At 43.4% G+C, this 22864-nt stretch overlaps 1 protein-coding gene across 6 annotated transcripts in view; it reads right to left on the bottom strand.

Annotated features, from left to right (window-relative positions):
* Positions 1 to 22864, bottom strand: part of DCUN1D5 (defective in cullin neddylation 1 domain containing 5) — a 76922-nt gene that overhangs the window by 39680 nt on the left and 14378 nt on the right. Inside the window, exon 1 of one of the 6 annotated variants that reach the window (XM_081098769.1) lies at positions 1077 to 1486. The exons of 3 other annotated variants lie outside the window; for them this stretch is intronic. Coding sequence is in view for 1 of the 3 variants with exons in the window: in XM_081098765.1 (XP_080954891.1) it covers positions 1077 to 1162 (86 nt within the window). In the remaining 2 variants the exon portion in view is untranslated. Of the gene's footprint in view, positions 1 to 1076; positions 1487 to 22864 lie in introns of those variants that run through there. 2 more of the 6 variants (XM_081098765.1, XM_081098767.1) reach the window with 2 other exon arrangements.

Here is a 22864-nt window from a genome sequence, read left to right on the forward strand (position 1 = left end):
CAAATTCTAGTATGAGTTACCAAGAGGTATAAAAAAACATCTTTCACAGGAATCGCCCAAGAAATATACTTAGGCTCTGTTTTCCCAAACAGCTGAATGAAGGAAAAAAAGCAACTGAACCAATCACAAAAAGAAAGATGCGGACTAAGTAAGTTACCTACCTCACATTTTAAGCATAACTAAGTAGAGTTCTGTTATTATCTCTCGCCTTTATAATGCTGGCTACAGTCTTCTTTAAACGATAGCATCTCAAGTTGTCACACTAAGTGCCAACCACAGATACAAATCAGACACTCCATAAGAATTAAACAACCCACTCCTCACACCTAAATGGCAGTAATCTTTTGCATTATATAATGTTGCGCTGATGCCTCAATGACGTGTTACAATGGGATCAAAGAGCTACAACTACAGCTCTGCTGTTTTCTTTTTCTTCCAGAGGACAGAGTACAATAGCTCTCAATTATTAATATTTAGATTGAGAGCGAACAGCATCCTGGATGCCACAAAACAAACGCGGGCAGGGGCTTCCCCAATCGGCACCCGGGACTTGGCGCAGGTGGAGGCTCTACGCTTCCAGAAAAGGGGGCTCCTGCCGGGGTCCTCCGGGTTAGACCGCTAAAGGTGGAGACCAACTGCAACCTGGGGAGCTTTCCTTCCTATCATTCCCAGGGCAGTTGGCAGGTCAAGATTTGTCCTGTTTTGCTCCTTTCTTCACTCTACGAAGGAATTCTAGACGCGACCCTGCGCGATGTTTGGCAAGAAGGTGGAGGGGTTGGGGCCGTAGGGGTGAGAGGAGCGCGACAGCCGTGCGCACTCGTCTCCCCATCCTCCAGGGCACGCAGACGGCCGCGGGGGACTCCGCCGGTCCCTCCGGGCGCCGCAGCGCACGCACCCAACACGCGGCGGGTCCGGCGCAGACTCGCGGCGATCGACCCCCACCACGTAGGTTTAATTGGGGGGTGGGGGGGAGGGGGCGCCACTCCCCAGCTCGAGCCTGGGAGACCCGACTCGCCTCCTCCTCCTCTGGCCGCCCAGCAGAGGAGGAAAGACTCAAGGGTGGGGGGCGGTGGTACCTGGAGATTTTACACTTTTTGAGGCCTCCGTCTTCCGCTACTGCCGCTGCCACGCCAGACGATTTTCTCTTCTTCTTCACCGGCATCTTCCGCCCTCCCCGGCAGGGCGGGCAGGGGAGCCGGGGGAGGGGGTCGCTGTCCGCGGAAGGCCCCTCAGTGCTGCCCCCCGGATCCCAGAGACAGCAGCAAGCGTAGGAGCCAAGCCTCCAGCCCGCACAGAGGCTGCCCAGCCCGGCCGCGGCCGCCCCCACGCCTCCTCCCGGTCTTCCTGTGCTCGGGGCAGCGGGTCACTGCTCAGCGGTGGGCACTGCGGCTGGGTCCCTCCGGGCAGGGAGGACGCGGACTGGCCGGCACCGCCACCAGTCACAGACTCCGAAAGCAAGAGGATCAGCCTGACCCGGATGCGCCTCGCCGAGGGCCGGAAGTGACGCAGCGCCGAGCTGGTCGCCGGGAGGTTGCTATGCTTTAGCGGCATCCGGCTGCAGGACGCCAAGTACTGGCCCGGAGCGGAGAAATGGGCTTGGTGGGCCCTTTGACCGCCTCGGTGGCCTTTCTCGGGAAACTTCCACCCACCCCTAAGGCTGGTAAGTCACCTCCAAGAAATGTTTTATGAAACCACTAATACTTTGGCCTTAAAATAACTTGGTAAAGTAAACCAAATTTCACTTCTGAGCTCTGCCATTCACTCGGTAACCTCACGTTCATTGTTATTTAAATGCACGTTTTCTCTCTGGGCTGGCTGGCCGGCAGCCGCCCACTCTCACATCCCTTCATTGTCCCTCACCCCTGTGCCTTGTTAAAACTTAGCTTTACATTTCTCACCTGTCACATAAGAAACAGTAGGTAGACGTAGTAAAGAGGAATTTGGGGAGCATTTCTAAGGGGCCTTCCCTCAAACTTTTACCCCAAACACCTGTAATGACTCCACCATCACTTCAGTGAAAATATTGTTTATAAATAAAGGTTGTTGCATATAAAGATTATATAGTAGAAAGTCGCTTAGGTCAATATATATGTAAAATAAGTTAAACATCTGTAAACCAAAGTGAGTTTATAGAGAAAGAGTCTTTAAATTCCGTGACAGCCCATGTGGTTTCAGTGAGATGACTTCCACCTGGGCACTCATTTGGACAATCAGAATATCCTATTTCCTTAGGCCATTAATTGACTCAGAAGGACATCTGATCCAAACCAGGCCCATCAGTGCTAATATGAAACTGAACCATCAGGAATCAATTTATTTCCTGTGGACTTGACCTGAGAAGATGCAAGAATAAGCCAAAACTCAGAAAAGACCAGAATCAAGGAGAAAAATAAAAAACAAAAACAAATGATTTTCTGGTATAAGGCCTGACTCCATGATATGCCCTGAAAATATGAGTTACATGAGCCATTAAAACTCACCGTTTTCCTTATGCAATACTCTTATTTATAACCAAAAGAAGGTTGTTCCGAATGCTACTGTAATCCTTCAACTCAATTAAAAATGCATGAGACCAGCCCTGACTGGTTTGGCTCAGTGGATAGAGTGTTTGGCCTGCGGACTCAAAGGTCCCAGGTTCGATTCTGGTCAAGGGCATGTACCTTGGTTGCATGCACATCCCCGGTGGGGGGGTGCAGGAGGCAGCTGATTGATGTTTCTCTCTCATTGATGTTTCTAACTATCCCTCTCCCTTCCTCTCTGTAAAACATCAATTAAATGTATTTTTAAAAAAATGCATGAGACCAAAATATCAAATCTGAATAAAATCCAGTCTCTAAAAAAATACTATCTGTATGTAGGGACAGTGGAACATGTTAATACTCAATGCAATCAGCAAGATCCTGTCAGAAATTCTACAAGAAAAAATGACCCAGATTCTGCAACAAGGTATTAGAGAAGGAAATTTTCAAGGATATATTAATCATTTTCCATATTTGAATCTTGAGTTAAAACAATGTTGAATAATATGACAATTATAGGACAATTGGAAATTTGAAAACTAGCTGAATATTTGATGAAATTCTAGAACAGTGGTTCTCAACCTTGGCTGCACATTAGAATCACCTGGGAAATAGGATTTTAAAAAGATTCCCAGGTGATTCTAATGTGCAGCCAAGGTTGAGAACCACTGTTCTAGAACAAGCAACACTTACAGGGCAGTATATCAATAATGCTTGGGGACTAGGATAGGGTGGTGATAGACGGAAAAGTCTGACTGTAAAGAGGCAAAGGGAACTATATTGGATAATAGGCATATTCTATGTCTTGTTGAGGTAATGGTGTATATACTTGTCAAAGCTCATTGAACTGTACAATTAAAGATATATGCCCTTATATGAATATTATTCCTCAATAAGTTGAAATAAAAAGTGCAAATAGCCCAGCCAGTGTGGCTTAGTGGCTGAGTGTTGACCCAGGAACCAAAAGGTCACAGGTTCAATTCCTGGTCAGGGCACATGCCCAGGTTGTGGGCTCAATCCCCAGTATGGGGTGTGAAGGAAGCAGCTGATTGATGATTCTCTCTCATCAATGTTTCTATCTTCAAATTTCCAATCCAATCCAATTTATTTATAATAAAACCCTAATATGCAAATTGACCGAACAGCTAAACCAAGGCTGGTCGCTATGACGTGCACTGACCACCATGGGTCAGACGCTCAATGCAGGAGCTGTCCCCGGTTCTGTGTTGAGCTTCTGCCCCCTTAGAGGGAGGCAACCAGCAGTGGCGGGGGGGGGGGGGGGGGTGTACCTGCCAGCGGACAGTACCAGGCCACCAGCCAAGGCGGGTGCCAGCGGGGGCTCCCTGATCACCCCACCCGCCGGTCGCCCAACAGATCAGCCCTGATCGCTGACCAGGCAACCCTACCCTATATATTGGGAACAGTCTCAGATTTAAAAATTAAAACCTGGCAAGGCTACTCTAACACAAAAAACAGGATGATGCAGTGATGACATGCATGGACTCTGGTTTGCACATTTTGTGGTCAGCCCTGATTCTAACACTTAAACTGTTTGAAACAGCCCATTACTTAACTTCTCTCTGCTTCTGTTTTTCCACCCATACAATGGGAAAAATAGTACTACTGCCTCAGAAGGATCATGTTATGCACTACTTTTTATAATCAGGGCAAAAAAAGGTAGCTGCCCATACAACAGCAAGATGCCTTTCACCTGTATGAAAAGTATGGTCACTGGTGCGTGCAGCATCCTGGATTGCAAGAGGGATGTCTGCCGGTTGTTGGACATCCCACGAGGGGTCCTGGATTGCGAGTGGGTGTAGGCTGGGCTGAGGGACCCCCCCCCCTGCAAGAATTTTGTGCACTGGGCCTCTAGTTGTCGTATAAATGTCATACTATTCAATGTTCCTCTCCCTTTAAAAATCAATAAGAATATTTTTAAAGAGCAAACAAATATACCCCAAATAATGACACTATTAGACATTAACAAAGCTTATTTCAAGAAGTGGCTATAAAATCTAAATATCCCTTTTCACAAATAGAAAAGAGAAATGGAATAAAAATGTAAATGATGAAGACAAAGACCTGACAGGACAATGTTCAAGGGATAACCTTCCAGAGAGCAGAATTAAGGTTGAATCAAGAGGTAAGGAACCTTTACAAAGCCTGTCTAGCAGGATACCAGCATTGCTGTGGCCCAGTGACTATGTATATCCTCCATTCTTTTCTCAATAGGAATATTTATTGTGATTATTGTGTCCCTTCTCCACTGTTATTATAAGAGAGTGGAGAGGCCACTTCTAGACTAGGAAGAACCACTTCTAGACTAGGAAGAAGACCCAACCACACCTGGAGATTCTGGAGATTCAACTGAATGCAATGACTGGATGGGAGCATACTTGCACCTATAGAATTCTCTGGAAAAAAGATAAAAGACTGGTTCTTTGTATGGTATTCATTCTTTCAGTCTATTATTCAAATAATGTTTAATGATCACTTAAAATTAGGAAATGTTTTTGGTTTAGGTATATAAAAGGCAGGTATGACGCTTGCATTCATAAAGTTTACAGTCTGGAAAGGGAAGTATATGCAGCCCATATGCATTTGAGAACAAAGAATAGGGTCAATAATCTGTGCTTGTCAATGATTATAAAGGGATGGTGTTTTCAGTCATATAGATAATTTTCTTCACTGTTTTCCCTGATCAATACCTACTGTCACCACCATACCTTCATTCTCAAAATGGAGCATCCCATTACCCTAATTACGCTCAATACAAACTATGTATAGAATATATAAATTAATAAATTTTAGGGCACTATATTTGGCTGCTTTGATACAGATACAACTATTTTAAAAGATCCTTTTCATAACTTCATTCTATAACGAAGGGACCTATTGGTAGCATCACTGCCTGTGAATAGTATAGAAATGTTTAGTTATGTGGTTTTAATCTTATCTGCTGCTCATCAGCATACAAATAGGATATTATTTTTCACCAAGAAGGCACCTATAATGGGGAAAGAAACTATGACAGAGTACTATAGTTCTTTGTTGTGTAGAAGAATTTTTTAATGAAAGTAATGAGAAGGGAGGGATAAAGCATTTATTTAACCCCTAGAGTGCCGGGGAGCGCAATTTCGCTCCTCCTGTCTTTCGCCAAAAGTGCTGGGAGCACTATTGCGCTCCTCCTGCAGTGTCACTATTAGATGCTAGTAGTTCACTCTTTATTGACAGATGGCACCTAAGTGCAGATTACTTATGATGCCGAATGTTTGTAGTTCTAAAATTGACCACTGGCATTTATCTGCCTAATTTTTTACAGGTACTACAATTTTATGAAGTTTACTCAGATTTTGTAGCCCTAAAGCTTCGAAATGGCATCCAGTTCTAAGTCTGCTTTTATTAGTGATGATATCGCTAAATATGTCAATTCTTGCTGTGAAGATGACGATTTTGTGGAAGATATTGGAGAAGGGTGTCCCTCTGGAAGTGATCAAGAATGTCCCATCAAATCAGAATCGGAAAGTGATTGCAGTGATGTGTTTGTCCCTCTGAAACATAAACGAGTCCCAGTAATAATTGAAAGTTCAGACAGTTACAGCACATGTGAAAACGTTGAAGATTTACACAATTCTAGTTTTCCTGTGTTTATTGAAACACAACCTGGCCAAGATTTATATGTGCAGTCTAGTCTTTCTTTCCTAGACTCACCGGGTCCGAAGCATGCTCCTCCCCAGGATGCCAAACCTATAGTATATTTTGACATGTTTTTCACTTTGGCTTTGTGGAATCTAATGGTGGCTGAAAGTAATAGGTATGGAAATCAGTTTTTGCGTTCTCAGCAGCAAATATCACCCAACTCTAGAGTCAGACAATGGAGGCCTGTAAACGTCCTTGAAATGAAAGCATTTGTGGCTGTGCTGTTGGAAATGGGAATTACACGAAGGCCTACCATATTCTCATACTGGGATAGGAATAGTAGAGCCATTCCATGGTTTGGGAACATGTTCTTAAGAAATAGGTTTCAACTGATATTAAAATTTTTTCATCTTGTTGACAATGAAAAACTGTTTCCACCAGGTCATCAGAATTATGACCCTGCTCTAAATTTATCCCCCTTGTTGAGCATGCAAATAGGTTGTTCAGATTTCATTACCCCACCAGCACTTATCCATTGATGCGTCCCTAATACAGTATCTTTGAAATAAGAAGCACCACAAGTGGGGAATAAAGTGTTGGATGTTGTGTGACTCTGTTGTACATTATTGTTTAGGTTTTTTCTGCTACAAAGGTGCAAAATGTGAAGAAAAGGCTGAGATCAAAAAGAAAGGCCTTGGTCATGTAGTAATGACCAAGTTGCTCCAACTTGGGAACTACCTAAATAAGGGATATCATGTAGTGATTGACAACTTCTTCACCAGTATTGCTCTAGCAAAGTATCTGTTTGAAAATGCAACTTACCTCACTGGAACAATAAGATCTAACAGGAGGGGCCTGCCAAAGGATGTTAACAGCAGATTATGATATAGGGCAGGTCAAATATTTCCACAGTGATTAGATTCTTCTGTGTGGATTTAGAGAAAAATAATCTAAAAAGAAACTGGTGTTGCTTCTTTCAACCCATGCCGTTGCTGAGAATGAAACATTGCATAGAAGACGATATTCCCAAGAAAGAGAAATATCCAAACCAGCAATAATAAACCAGTACAACAAATTCATGGGAGGAGTAGATGTATCAGATATGATGCTTTACACCTACCTAGATGAAAGAAGAACTTTGAAGTACTGGAAAAAGGTGGTTTTCAGTATCTCTGCTAGGATGGTGTTAAATTCTTACATAATATACAAAGGGAACACGTCAGGCAGAATTATGTCCCATATCCAGTTCACTTCATCCATTATACAGGCAATTGAGGAAGAATGGCTGGCAGAAAAGAGTAGTAACTCAATCTCATCGGTACCAATGAAACAAGCAGATGATGCATTATTGCGAAAATTGCCTGGCAGAAATCTAAGAAGGTGTGTAGTATGCAGCAACAAAGATGGAGGACCTGTAAAACGATCCAACACCGTGTGTGCTAAGTGTGGGAAAGGGCTTCATGGACTATGTGTAGGAAAGCACAGCTGTTAGTGATTCCAGAAACAGTCTCCCTACTCAAAGTATTTTTTTGTAAAAAGATTGAAATTTTTATTCTGCAATTATTTATGAACCTAGAAGGATTATTTTTTTTTTTGTGCATTCAAAGAATATACTAAATATTTTAGATTTTTTATCAAAATCTTATTAAAAGTTAAACAATATCTTCATGTATTCAGTCAACATTAATTTTATTTTAACATTATGTTTTGTTCAAAATTTTTTTTCTACTAGTTTATAATACAATCAGCAAACAAGGTATGTCAAAGATGAAAACAAATGTAGTAAAGGTTTCCTTAAGTGTTTGAATATGTAACTTCACTTACTTGCGATTCATAATTTTTTTCCTAAACTGCTGTAAAATCAGCAAAAATGCCTTGGCAATTTTAGCATAGTTCCTAGGATATTGGTTGGCACTCAAAGGGTTAAAGCAGAAACTCAGGTGTTCTAGTTTCATATCCAAAGAAGATACTCAGTGATTTTAGGTAGGATACATAACTTTTATCCCTCGTTTTATCCTACTGTTACAGAGAAGGATGTGGAAAAAATAAATATCCATCTATAAAGACAGTGGACATATATTTATGCCAGATAGGGCAGGAGGTGGAAGAACTGAGACTGAACATAGTTTTGTCATCTGTTTGATATATTGGATATCCCTTAGCTTTTGGGGGGTTATAAAATGAAAATAATGAGAAAGATCTTTTAAAATAATTGTATCTGTATCAAAGCAGCCAACAAATATAGTGCCCTAAAATTTATTAATTTATATATTCTATACATAGTTTGTATTTTCTTAATACCTCTTTAAAATATGGCATTTCCACTTGCCAGAAAAACAGGCAACACAGAATTTCAGTGATTTATGGAATGCCATGTTATATGGTCCTGAATGTATATAAATACTTTCCATATATTAACCCTGGTGAAAATTTTGTAAAATATTCCCATACACATAAACCCTGAAAACGAAGACTAAGAGAACAGTAGAAATGGGATGTTTTGGAGCATTAGTAAAGTCCACAGGAATTCCTAGTGTTTTAGAGAAGCTCAAAAGTGCAGAACTATGGAGCACATGCCATGTGCCCTTTACATCTTAAGCAGTGTGCTGGAGGACACTTATTGCAGCCTGACGGTGGCTGTGATTCACTCTGGGACCCAGACTGAGGAGTGACTACTCTCTGGAACATTGCTTGTTATCGTGATGAAGGGCAAGGAAAACATGGTGAACCCCATGCTGGCTGTTAAAAGTTCTGTGCTGAAATGACACATACCACTTCTACATCCAATCAAGATAGGAATGTATAATCCTTTTGCAGAGAGAGGCACCAAATAAAGATAAATACAGTCCACAATAGTATGGGATTGGAACGCAATTTTATTGAAGATCCAGGGAAGAATGCGTTCACAGAGCAGTTTTAAAGGGATAGTAGAGAAAATTATAAGATAGGTGTCTGTTTATACTTCACATTGACACATTGTATTTTCCAAAGATGGTCACAATGATCTGTCAATCCTCTTGTTCTAGAACCTTACCACTCCCTCTCAGTAAATGGAGTCTTGTTAATAATAGTCATCATCATCCTTTATCATCAATGTTGGTTCATTGAGTCCTATACCATACAAATGTAAGATGTTAATTGAGGAAGCTGGGTGAGAAATATATGGAAACTTTCTGTATTATTGCAACTTTTCTGTAAACCTCAAAGTATTCTAAAATAGTTTGTTTTTAAAAAGTCAAAGTGAACAGAAATAAATAATTAAAAAATAGAGTGCAGGAAGAAAGAGTAATAACTCAAGAAAACCACCTCTGCTGGGTGCTTGGAAAGGTCAGAATTCATAAAATTCTAGATGTGGGATCATAGGTAGGAAGCATTGTCTTGTATACCAAGTGCCCAACAACAAAGCTGAACCCTTACCAGGAGGACTAAGAATTACTGCTGGGCACCTGATTTGCCTTGCAGCATATGAATATATACCACAAATGAAGAAAAGTGGTTCACAGAATCAAATTACTACTGGCAGAGAGGACGGTGTGTTGATGACTTGCTGCAGAGGAAAACTGTTTTTAGATGAGTGGTAGGACCAAGTGAGTGCCGGAAGTTTGTGTTTAGGTGTGTTTTTTTTTAAAATATATTTTTATTGACTTCAGAGAGAAAGGAAGAGGAAGGGAGAGAAACATCAATGATGAAGAGAAAAACATTGACTGGCTGCCTCCTGCACGCCCCCCACTGGGGATCAAGCCCACAACCCAGGCATGTGCCCTTGACCGGAATCGAACCTGGGACCCTTTAGTCCGCAGGCTGATGACGCTGTATCCACGGAGCCAAACTGGCTAGGGCAGGTGTGTTTTTATAAGCATTTTCATAGACTAAGATGGGTGTTGTTTTGTCACACTTTCCAAATAACATTGGAAAGATGGCATTGTGGAAAATGTTTCTTAAAGTGAAAACTTTAAGATTGATGGATTTGCCCTTTAAAGTTTTGCAACCTTGAATAAAATGTTTTACCATCTGTGTAATAAAATATATGCCTTAGCTAGTTATCACAGTACTGTACTGTTGAAAAATAATAAAATAAATGTGAATGTGTTATCAAAACTAACTGCTAAGGGGTATATAATTATGTATCAGCTGGAATCCCTAGGGTACACCCTACAAAAATCAAGTTCTTCTAGTCTAGAAAGAGTTTATTTAAGGTTGTTCACAGAATCAAAGGATGGAACTGCAAAGAAGGGAACATGGAAAAGAGGTGACTTACTCCGTTCTCCATTCCCACTCACGTTCTGGTAATGGGGCTTTCCTTTCCTATCACTATTACCTTTATTAAATGTCAATGGCCCTGTCTTTGTTTCCAGGGATCGTAACCAAGTTCTCCACCATTGAAAATAGGATTGTCTACACAGGCCAGTTTGAATGAGACTCAGCAAATTCTTAGGTCATGGTTAGGCATTACTTTGGAAAATCCAAAAGTGACATGTGGGCAGTTACTGAAATCTCTCGCAATGCAGCACAAAGCAGATTAGTTCACTGGACTGTAGCAGAAGCAATGATTCCTAGAAAGACAGTAAATGATCTGCAAACTGTCTTATTTACTCAGCACCTACCCATATATGGCTGTGGTCACTGGCAGTTGCAACGTTGACATTTCTTAATGCTGAGTTTGCTCTTTTCCATGTGCTCTTTTGCAGATCTACTCCCTCATCTATAGTTTCACAGAGATCTCAAGTTTGAGAGAGAGTTTGAGCCCTATCCAACTCTTGAACCCCTTCCTAGCCAAGATAACATTCAGTTGTTAGGGCATAAAGGTATGCTCTGCTTTCAGGGCCTGTACTTTCTTTTTTTAATATATTTTTATTTATTTCAGAGAAGAAGGGAGTGGGAGAGAGAGAGAAACATCAATGACGAGAGAGAATCACTCATCAGCTGCCCCCTGGCACACCTCCTATTGGGGATCCAGCCTGAAACCTGGGCATGTGCATTGACTGGGAATTGAAACATGACCTCCTGGTTCATAGGTTGACACTCAACCACTGAGCCATGCCAGACAGGCTTAAGTATTTTTTTCTTTTCTTTTTTTTTAGTCCTCACCAGAGGATATTTTTCCATTTTTAGAAAAGAGTGGAAGAGAAAGGGAAAGACAGAGGGAAACATTGATGTGAGAGAAACAAATTGATTGGTTGCCTCCTACATGCGCCCTGACCAGGGCCTGGGCCAGGGAGAAGCCTGAAACCGAGGTACGTGCCCTTGACCAGAATCGAACCTGGACCCTTTGGTCCGCAGGCCGACGCTCTATCCACTGAGCCAAAGGGCAAGGCCTGCAATTTAACTTGCAAGAGCCTTCTGGTCTCCAAAGATAATGTGGCTCATCAGAATCAAAAATTTTGGCTTTCAATTGCATTTTTTAAATATCATGGGGTTTCAAAGTATAGTTTCACAGTAAACAAAACAAAACAGAACAAAAAAATTAGCAACTACTTTTCATTTCTGATTTTATAGTCAGTGCTTGAGGTAATGAGAATCACACTGACTTTAAAGATCATGAATAAGAATGTGCAGAAAAGAAAACCACACAAATGTTTTTAAGATATTTTCCCCTATGGGCTAAACAATAAGAGCATTCTCAGGCAATCTTCATTGAACTCTTCCACATTCTATACTATATAGCTAAAGCTTCCATGTGCACATCCTTCTGATATAACCTATACCTACAACCAGTAACATAACTTGTAGGGCCCTGAGCAAAATGAAAATGCAGAGTTTTGTTCAAAAATTATTGATCTGTAAGAGCAGACCATTAAACCCAGGGCAGGGACATGCTCATGAAGCCACCCCTGCACACACCTTAAAAGCAAGTCAAGCCTGAGTGACCCACACTTTTCATTCAATGGAGCTCTATGTTTCTGTGTCAGAAAGTGCTGTGTGTTCTAAACGAATTCTTATTTTAGAGAGACATTATATATCCCACCCTATCTTGCAATCAGGAATTGCCATGAGAAGGTTCTATGTAAGGCCTCACTCTTTATCTGCAACTCAGACAGATTAAAAGTAATTCAGGAGAGAATTCTGTCATTTCAGAGAATAGAGAAGCCACAAAATAGAAGAGGTCTAGATTCCTGAATCATCATATGGAAGTCTGCCTGCCAAATACTACATTGAACTGTCAAATGAAGAAATAAAACCAGTGAAATTTTGTGGTTTATTGTAATGTTTGACATACCTTGACTATGTCAGGAGTAACCTATGTTAAAATAAAAAATGACACCAAAATCTCAATATCTTATAACAAAAATTTATTTCTTATTTATGATATGCCATCCAGAAGATTATACTTATCATAGCTACTCAGGGAACTAAGCTGATGAAACTTCACCATGACTTATGCTTCCATGATCATCACAGCAGTGGGGAAAAATCATGATTATACATTGTAAGGTTTTTGTGCATACTGGTATGTAATACATCATTTCTACTTACATATCAAAGACCATAAGTCAAATGGCCATGCCTATCTTTAAAAAGAGCAAAGAAGCCCAGCCGATAGGGCTCAGTCATTGAGCATTGACCTAGGAACCAAGAGGTCACAGTTTAATTCCTGGTCAGGGCACATGTAGGGGGCATGCAGGAGGCAGCCCATGGATGATGTTTCTCATTGATGTTTCTATCTCTCCCTCTCCCTTTCTCTCTGTAAAAATAAATGAGAAAAAAAATTTTTTTAAAGAGCAAAGAAGTATAATCCCATGTGCCAAAAGGGGGAATCCAGACATATTTTGGAAATGACAGTCCTGAATACCACATGGTTATAGATATTGGTTTTTGGAAGGAGAGTGCTACCATACAGAAAGTTAAAATATGTTGTATAGAATAAGTAGGCAGCAAAAAAACATTAGTACAGGCTGGTTAGCTGGAGAGCTCTAGTGCGCCTTGATAAAATATTTAGTAAAACTGTCCTCCGTGAGAATTAGAAGGTAGGCCATGAGCCTAATGAGACTCTTAACTGTATGGGAAGTAGATAGAGGGAGGGTAATGGTGTGAAGTGAAAATCATTTTGCAAAAATCAGATTAAGGGTTTTAACTTTGCTATCCAAGCCTATTGCTTCAGATAGCCTCAAGAGGGGCATTTGCAAAGAAATAAATCATTCTTGATAATTACATACAGAAAAGAACTGGAATGTGAAATTTAGAATATGAAATTAAAAGCAAATATATCAGCCTACTAAGTTTTTAAGGGAATTGTATTGTTAATGAAACCATGTGCCTGGACTTAAAAAGACTTGGAGCAACCATCAAGCTCCCAGAGTGTCCCCAGCAGAAAGCCCAGATAACTTATCTTTTTGGTTTATAGGTTGTACCCTGAGGACCCACATTTGAACCTGATGGAAAGGCCTGTGCATCACATGAAGCTTTGATTCATTGACTTCACAACCCTATCCCTGACAAGTACACTAGACCCATGATAGGAATAACTTTCATTGGTTTCAGTGAATATGTTTCTTAATGGTGTAAATTTTCAAATTTCATATTTGTTATCTTTAGGGATTAAAAGGGCCGAGTCAATACTTGAAAAATGGGAATTGTAACATGGCCTCTTTTCCTTTAAATTTATCCTGAGCTACCTTGTTAAATAAATTTGTGCTGCCAATTTTTTAATGTTCTATTCTCATAGCAACAGGCTGTGATGTCAGAGGGTTATCACAAAATTGATAAAAAAAATATGCTAGACTGTGAAGCAGAAAGCTCTGATTGTTGCATGTTATTAAAATATCATGTTATGTAAATAAAAGTGGAAACAGATCAAAAATAAAAGACTCAAAATAGCAAGCTTATGTGAACATTTTTATTAATTGCCATAGTATATAAAAAAAAGCTTTCCCTTTAGCACTTTTTATCAGTGGTTAGTATTTTTAAAAAAATACTATTAAAAAGCATTCAGTTACAAGTCTGAGCAACATTATTTCCTGCAAATTAAAGGTAAGCTAGATCATGCACACAGTAAAGAAAGCATCAAAGCATCTAAAAGAATTGCTATACAGGGAAAGATTACCTATTAATATGTTTTTGCATTTTTTTCTACTAAAAACCTAGCATACTTCATCACACTGAAAGGCATAATTAAAAGCATTACATCAGACAAATGATTATCACATAATTTGGTATAGGTGCAATAAACCTCACTAAGACAGCATTCTGTAAAGCACCTTTACAAACTCACATGCCCACAGGGTCTGGTAGGTTATGTAAATTAGTGAAATGGCCTGGGTGTGAGACAGTGGGGTTGATGAGTGCATGTTCTATCTATAGCAGTCTAGATGGGCTAGGTTAGGCCAGAACAACAAAGAAGACAATAGCTTAGTTGTTGAAGACAAAATTTGTTTACTTGCTCAAGCTACATGTGGTCAAGGATCAGCTGGGAACTCTACTCTTTGTCCTCAGAGCAGCCACTTTGTAGAACATTACTGGTTACTACGGCAGAGGAAAAAGAGATTCCACTCTCACACTGCACAACTCTAGGAGCAGCTGTGTAGGGCATTTTACAAACTGATATTTGCATTAAAAGTGGCCTGTTCAAAATAATGAATTAAATAGGAAATAAGTACCACCTTATATTAATAAGCTCTTATGCTCATTATCCATAAAATGTAAAATTTAATCTTTGTAAACAGGCTATGAGATAAATGCATATTATCACCTTCATTATACAGAAAGGCAAACTGAGATTTGGAGAGTTTAAATAACTCGAACAAGATTGCACAGTTGTCAGGGTGTAAAAGAGTTAATACAAACTAGTGCACTCTCCTGGGGAATGCACTCCTTTCACTCATCTGAAATAAAAGGGGATTCATATAGCACCACTCTTCAAAAACGTAAGTGTACTAGTGACCCATCGCGCAAAACTGCACGAGGCCTCCTGGGACCCCCCCCCCTCCCCCCGCCCTCCATGGGACCTTACCCAAACGCTCTGAACACAAACCCCTGCACTTGCTACTGGGATGAGGTTCATGTCAGCGGCCATCTTGGCTACACCCCCTTACACCACGCTAGGTGCTAGGTCACCAAGGTCAGGTCATTTTGCTTATTCACATTACAGCCCTGTCCGCCCAACAACACCTTAAGCCACACCCTGGCCACGCCCCCTAAGGGCACCTGGGCTTTGCTCAGTCGAGCACCTGCACACTAACTTGGCCCCGCCACTGCCCTCCACCTGGTTTCAAACCTCCTTCTAGGACAGTGGTTCTCCACCTTTCTAACACCGCGACCCTTTAATACAGTTCCTCATGTTGTGGTGACCCCCAACCATAACATTATTTTCGTTGCTATTTCATAACTGTCATTTTGCTACTGTTATGAATTGTAATGTAGATATCTGATATGCAGGATGTATTTTCATTGTTCGCGACCCACAGGTTGAGAACCGCTGTTCTAGGAGGACTTTCTTCAAGATGCCTCTGAGGGCAACAAAGCTACGCCCTACGGACCGGACCGGGCGCACCCTCATGTTCAGGGTACATCCTTGCGTACACTACTCCGTGGCCCCTACTGTCTATTGGTGTTCACCTTCATTCTGCTGACTCCACATCTGTCCCTTGTGCCCATGTCGCTGCTTCTAACTCTAGTAATTCCTGTGCCTGAGTTTACCCCTCCTGCAATCACTGGGCTAGGCCAAGGCCACGCCCTTATCCACAGGGCCAGTGCCTATGCTCCTTCCCACAGTTCCAGGCTCTGCCCCTCTGGTCTGAGTCCCGGAGTCCCACCCTGTGTGGCCAGTATGTCACGGGATGGCCCCAGTCCTGGAGTGCCACCCCAATGCTCTGCCTCTGGTCACGCAGGCCACGGAAACCCTGGAAGCCGTGCAAAGCGGATGTCAGGACCCCCACGCCCCGATGGGGCCACAACAACCCTGGCAGAAGCCGCACAAAGTAGCCACCGGACCCACCCCCGCTGCGTGCACCGCCATCTTGTGATGGCATCATGGAGTGAGGGTTAATTTGCATATTACCTCTTTATTAATAGGATTTTTCTATTCTGTTGGTGGACATTTCGGTGTTTGCATTTTTGGACTATTAAAAACAATACTATTATGAGCATTCTTTTAGGGGCATCTTAGTATATCTATATATATAAAATCCTAATATGCAAATAGACCAAACGGCGGAACAACCAGTCACTATGACATGTGCTGACCAACACTGGGTGCGTACGGAACATGGCAGGCGTCAGCAGCAGGAGGCAGAGCACGAAACATGGCAGGTATCAGCCATGGCGGGATGATGGAGCAGGTGAGCGGGGGTGCCAGATCAAGGTGGGGCACCAGTTGCTGTTATCGGGGTGAGTCTCTCTGGTGGTTACTGAAAATTCTTTGCTCCTGTGTGTCACGGTCCCACAGGGCGTTTGCACCTGCGGCCGGCACCAGCACCGCTCACTCCCGCTGCTGGCCCCGATGGCTCAGCGCCATCAGCGGGTGCAAGTGGTGGCTGCCAGCCTCGATCGCCCCTTAGGGTTTCTTGACCTCCCCCTGGCTCCTGAGGGGCGATTGTGGCCGGCAGCCACCTCTCACCCACTGACAGCACCGAAGCTGCTGCTTACACCCACTGCTGGTACCCAGAACCTGTCCTGATCACTCGGCACTGTCAGCAGGAGCAAGAGTGGTGGTTGCCGGTCCAGATCGCCCCTCAGGGCTTCTCCACCTCCCCCTGCTCCTGAGGGGCAATCTGGGCAGCAGCCGCCACTTATACCCACTGCTGGTACTGGCCCCAATTGCTCCGTGTCATCAGTGGGTTCAAGCAGGGCCGGAGCCATCAGCACGTGGGAGCAGCGGCGACAGGAACAGGGCTGCCGGGCGGGGCCAGGCAGGGTGTGGAAGCTGGGCAGAGACCCTCCCCTGTGCCCACCACAGCCTCATGGCCCACAGTTCCTTTCAAGGTGCACGAATTCACGCACTGGGCCCCTAGTCTATACTGATAATAGCCTAGGTCAGTGATGGCGAACCTATAACACGCGTGTCAGAGGTGACACACGAACTCATTTTTTTGGCTGATTTTTCTTTGTTAAATGGCATTTAAATATATAAAGTAAATACCAAAAATATAAGTGTTTTACTATGGGTGCAAATATCAAAAAATTTCTATATGTGACACGGCACCAGAGTTAAGTTAGGGTTTTTCAAAATGCCGACACGCCGAACTCAAAAGGTTCGCCATCACTGGCCTAGGCAGCTTTCCCTCAGAGGTGCTTGCTGCCTCCCACAACAACTTCAAAAATACAACTAACCCTAACTGGTTTGGATCAGTGGATAGAGCATCGGCCTAGGGACTCAAGGGTCCCAGGTTTGATTCCGGTCAAGGGCGTGTACCTTGGTTGCAGGCACATACCCAATAGGGAGTGTGCAGGAGGCAGCTGATCGATGTTTCCCTCTCATCGATGTTTCTAACTCTCTATCCCTCTCCCTTCCTCTCTGTAAGAAATCAATAAAATATATTTATTTAAAAATACAACTAAAAGACAAAATGAACATCATCCAGAACTATAGGAAGGCTGGCTGAGTGGAAATTCTACAACTAGTAGAGAAGGTGCGGTGTGGAAGTAAAGTGCAGAGGTATGGAGGCGCACGCGGCAAGGGCTGGCTGCTGAGGACATGGTTGTCTTTTTGAATCGGGAGGGAGTCACAAGGTCCCGACTACTCTGAACGCCAGTTCCGGGTGAGTCTCTGGGGACCCAGACTCATATGGGGAGAAACAGGACTGTCTGGCAGTGGGCAGAACTGGGAACTTGAGGGCAGCTTTCTCTCAGAGGTGCTTGCAGTAATTACAGGGACACTGAGACCTGAGATGCAGGGCCCCTTAGGGCAGGGCTGAGGATCAGCCATAGCTGTTTGCTCCACCCTGTTGATTCCGAGACCCCACCCCACCAGGCTGTGGCAGAGACTTTTGCATATGAATGCCCTGGCTCTTTGCAACATGGAAATTACCTAACAAATTGCAGCTGGGCCAGACAGAGCCAGAACTTCCAAGAAAAGGCCCAAGGCCCCACAGCAGCTTGCATTGCTTCACAGCTGGGCCTCATCTGGGCACCTCCAAACCCCAAAAAAGGAAGGGGAATCTGCAGATCTCTTCGTAGCTCCTGCTGGGTAGCATCAGGAAGAGGCTAAACTAGCACCTCCTTTGATCCGGGAGCCAGTGTACCCAGTGGTCAGAGTGGGACCATCCAGATTACAACTCCTCAGATCCATAAGGGATACACTCAGGGGGCAGGGGGCAGACGCAGTGAGCACCAAAGCCCCACTGAAGAAAGTCTTGCCCCAGAAGGGTGTCTTCAGCACCCTTAAAAACCTTATGAGTGTAGTGAATGTGGGAAGTCATTCAGTCAAGTCTGTACTCTCAATAATCATCGGAGAGTTCACTCTGGGAAGAAAAGCCATATGAGTGTAGTGACTGTGGGAAGTCCTTCAGGCAAACCTCTAATCTCGGGAGAAACCAAGATGGCGGTATAGATAAACACCGGAAATTGCATGTCTCCCACAACTTCAAAAATACAGCGAAGAGACAAAACGGACATCATCCAGAACTACAGGAAGGCTGGCTGAGTGGAAATTCTACAACTAGAAGGAAAGAGAAAAGCACACTGAGACTCAGAGGAGCTGCGGAAGTAAAGTGCAGAGGTACGGAGGCTCACGCGTGCACCCGTGAAAAGGGCTGGTACCTGAGGACGCAGCTGTCTTTTTGAATTGGGAGTCACAGCTCCTGACTGCTCTGAACTCTGGTTCCAGGAAGTCTCTGGGGACCCAGGGCTCATATGGGGAGTAACTGGACTGTCTGGCAGCAGGCAGAACTGGGAACTTGAGGGCAGCTTTCCCTCAGAGGTGCTTGCAGCAATTACCGGGACACTGAGACACAGGGCCCCTTAGGGCAGGGCTGAGGATCAGCCATAGCTGTTTGCTCCGCCCTGTTGATTCCAAGACCCCACCCCACCCAGGCTTTGGCAGAGGCTTTTGCATATGAATGCCCTGGCCCTTTGCAACATGAAAATTACCTAACAAATTGCACCTGGGCCAGACAGACCCGGAACTTCCAAGAGAAGGCCCAAGGCCCCACAGCAGCTTGCATTGCTTCACAGCTGGGCCTCATCTGGGCACCTCCAAACCCCAAAAAAGGAAGGGGAATCTGCAGATCTCTTCGTAGCTCCTGCTGGGTAGCATCAGGAAGAGGCTAAACTAGCACCTCCTTAGATCCAGGAGCCAGTGTACCCAGTGGTCAGAGTGGGACCATCCAGATTACAATTCCTCAGATCCGTAAGGGATACACTCAGGGGCCAGACGCAGTGAGCACCAAAGCCCCACTGAAGAAAGTCTTGCCCCAGAAGGGTGTCTTCAGCACCCTTAAAAACCTTATGAGTGTAGTGAATGTGGGAAGTCATTCAGTCAAGTCTGTACTCTCAATAATCATCGGAGAGTTCACTCTGGGGAGAAAAGCCATATGAGTGTAGTGACTGTGGGAAGTCCTTCAGGCAAACCTCTAATCTCAGGAGAAACCAAGATGGCGGTATAGATAAACACCGGAAATTGCATGTCTCCCACAACAACTTCAAAAATACAGCGAAGAGACAAAACGGACATCATCCAGAACTACAGGAAGGCTGGCTGAGTGGAAATTCTACAACTAGAAGGAAAGAGAAAAGCACACTGAGACTCAGAGGAGCTGCGGAAGTAAAGTGCAGAGGTACGGAGGCTCACGCGTGCACCCGTGAAAAAGGGCTGGTACCTGAGGACGCAGCTGTCTTTTTGAATTGGGAGTCACAGCTCCTGACTGCTCTGAACTCTGGTTCCGGGAAGTCTCTGGGGACCCAGGGCTCATATGGGGAGTAACTGGACTGTCTGGCAGCAGGCAGAACTGGGAACTTGAGGGCAGCTTTCCCTCAGAGGTGCTTGCAGCAATTACCGGGACACTGAGACACAGGGCCCCTTAGGGCAGGGCTGAGGATCAGCCATAGCTGTTTGCTCCGCCCTGTTGATTCCAAGACCCCACCCCACCCAGGCTGTGGCAGAGGATTTTGCATATGAATGCCCTGGCCCTTTGCAACCTGAAAATTACCTAACAAATTGCAGCTGGGCCAGACAGACCCAGAACTTCCAAGAGATGGCCCAAGGCCCCACAGCAGCTCGCACTGCTTCACAGCTGGGCCTCATCTGGGCACCTCCAATCCCCAAAAAAGGAAGGGGAATCTGCAGATCTCTTCGTAGCTCCTGCTGGGTAGCATCAGGAAGAGGCTAAACTAGCACCTCCTTAGATCCAGGAGCCAGTGTACCCGGTGGTCAGAGTGGGACCATCCAGATTACAACTCCTCAGATCCATAAGGGATACACTCAGGGGGCAGGGGGCAGACGCAGTGATCACCAAAGCCCCACTTAAGAAAGTCTTGCCCCAGAAGGGTGTCTTCAACACAGAAGTTCTCCCACTGCAGACACAGCTGATTCTCACTGCCAATTGGCCTGGAGGTCAATTCCTCCCAGTGATACCTACAACAATCAAGGCTTAACTACAACAAGACTGTGCACAAAGCCCACAAGGGGGTACACCAAGAGTGTCCACCTCAGGTAACTGGGGAGGCTGAGCCACTGGGCCCTATAGGACACCTAGCACACAAAACCACGCTACCAACACAGGGAAGCAGGCAAAATGCAGAGACAAAGAAACAGGTCACAAATGACAGAAATGGAGGAAAGCAAACGACTGGATATAGAGTTCAAAACCACGTTTATAAGGTTTTTCAAGAATTTTCTGGAAACAGCCAATAAATTTCGTGAGACCCTGGAGGATATGAAAAAAGACCAACTAGAAATTAAGCATACACTGACTGAAATAAAGAATAATATACAGAGATCCAACAGCAGACAAGAGAATCCCAAGAATCAAGTCAAAGATTTGAAATACGAAGAAACAAAAAATACCCAACCGAAAAAGCAAAAAGAAAAAAGAATAAAAAAATATGAAGATAGTGTAAGGAGCCTCTGGGACAGCTTCAAGCACACCAACATCCGAATTATAGATTCGCCAGAAGAAGAGAGAGGGCAAGATATTGAAAACCTATTTGAAGAAATAATGACAGAAAACTTCCCCTACCTGGTGAAAGAAATAGACTTACAAGTCCAGGAAGCCCAGAATACCCCAAACAAAAGGAATCCAAAGAGGACCACGCCAAGACACATCATAATTAAAATATCATTCAGAATTGAAGGTCAGATAAACAGCTTCACAGGTAAGAAAAAGCTAAAGGAGTTCATCACCACCAAACCAGCATTATATGAAATGCTGAAAGGTATTCTTTAAGAAGAGGAAGAAGAAAAAGGAACTCTTACCGTTTGCCACAGCATGGATGGAACTAGAGAGCATTATGCTAAGTGAAATAAGCCAGTCAGAGAAGGATAAATATCACATGATCTCAATCATTTGTGGAATATAATGAACAACATAAACTGATGAACAAGGACTGATCCAGAGACAGAGGCACTGAATGGACTGTCAGTGCCCCTTGGAGGGAAGGTAGGGGAGGATAGGGGTAAGGGGGAAAGATCAACCAAAGGACTTACATGCAAGAATATAGGTCTAACCAATGGACACGGACAACGGGGGGGTGAGGGCATGAGCGGGGGGGAGGGGGGCTAGGGGGTAACGTGGGATAAGGACACATATGTAATATTTTAATCAATAAAAAATATATTTAAAAAAATAAAAAATAAAATAAATAAAATAAAATGCCAAGAGCAAAAGACAAAGAGAGAATCTTAAAAGCAGCAAGAGAAAGACTGTCAGTTACGTACAAGGGGATACCCATACGACTGTCAGCTGATTTCTCAACAGAAACTTTGCAGGCCAGAAGGGAGTGGCAAGAAATATTCAAAGTGATGATTAGCAAGAACCTACAACCAAGATTACTTTATCCAGCAAAGCTATCATTCAGAATTGAAGGTCAGATAAAGAGCTTCACAGATAAGAAAAAGCTAAAGGAGTTCATCACCACCAAACCAGTATTATATGAAATGCTGAAAGTTGTTCTTTAAGCAGAGGAAGAAGAAGAAAAAGGTAAAGATACAAATTATGATCAGCAAATACATATCTATCAACAAGTGAATCTAAAAATCAAGTGAATAAAAAATCTGATGAACAGCGTAAACTGGTGAATATAATAGAACCAGTGGCATAGAAAGGGAGTGGACTGACAATTCTTGGGGGGAAAGAGGTGTGGGGGTGCAGGAAGAGACTGGACAAAAATCGTACACCTATGGATGAGGACAGTGGTAGGGGTAAGGGCAGAGGGTGGGGTGGGAACTGGGTGGAGGAGAGCTATGGGGGGAAATAAGAGGAACTGTAATAATCTGAACAATAAAGATTTAATTTAAAAAAAACGATTACTACCTAACGCTATCAAAGCTGAAGTATTAACCGGATGAGCAGAATGAGAGGTTGTTCTGATTCTAAGAATTGATTTGTCCCCATCTGACACTGGTCTCCCATTTAAATTAATTCGATGAGTTTCCTGTGATGCCAGTATTTGCAATGAATATTAATAAATCACAAGGACAAACTCTAGACAGAGTAGGAATATTCCTACCTGAACCCGTTTTCGCACATAGTCAGTTTTATGTTGCTTTCTCTCAAGTTCAAAGAGCGTGTGATGTTAAAGTTGTAAATACTTTATCCCAAGGGAAATTAGTCAAG

The sequence above is a fragment of the Myotis nattereri genome (genome assembly GCF_964212035.1).
Source record: "Myotis nattereri genome assembly, chromosome: 9".
NCBI classification, from domain to species: Eukaryota; Metazoa; Chordata; class Mammalia; order Chiroptera; family Vespertilionidae; genus Myotis; species Myotis nattereri.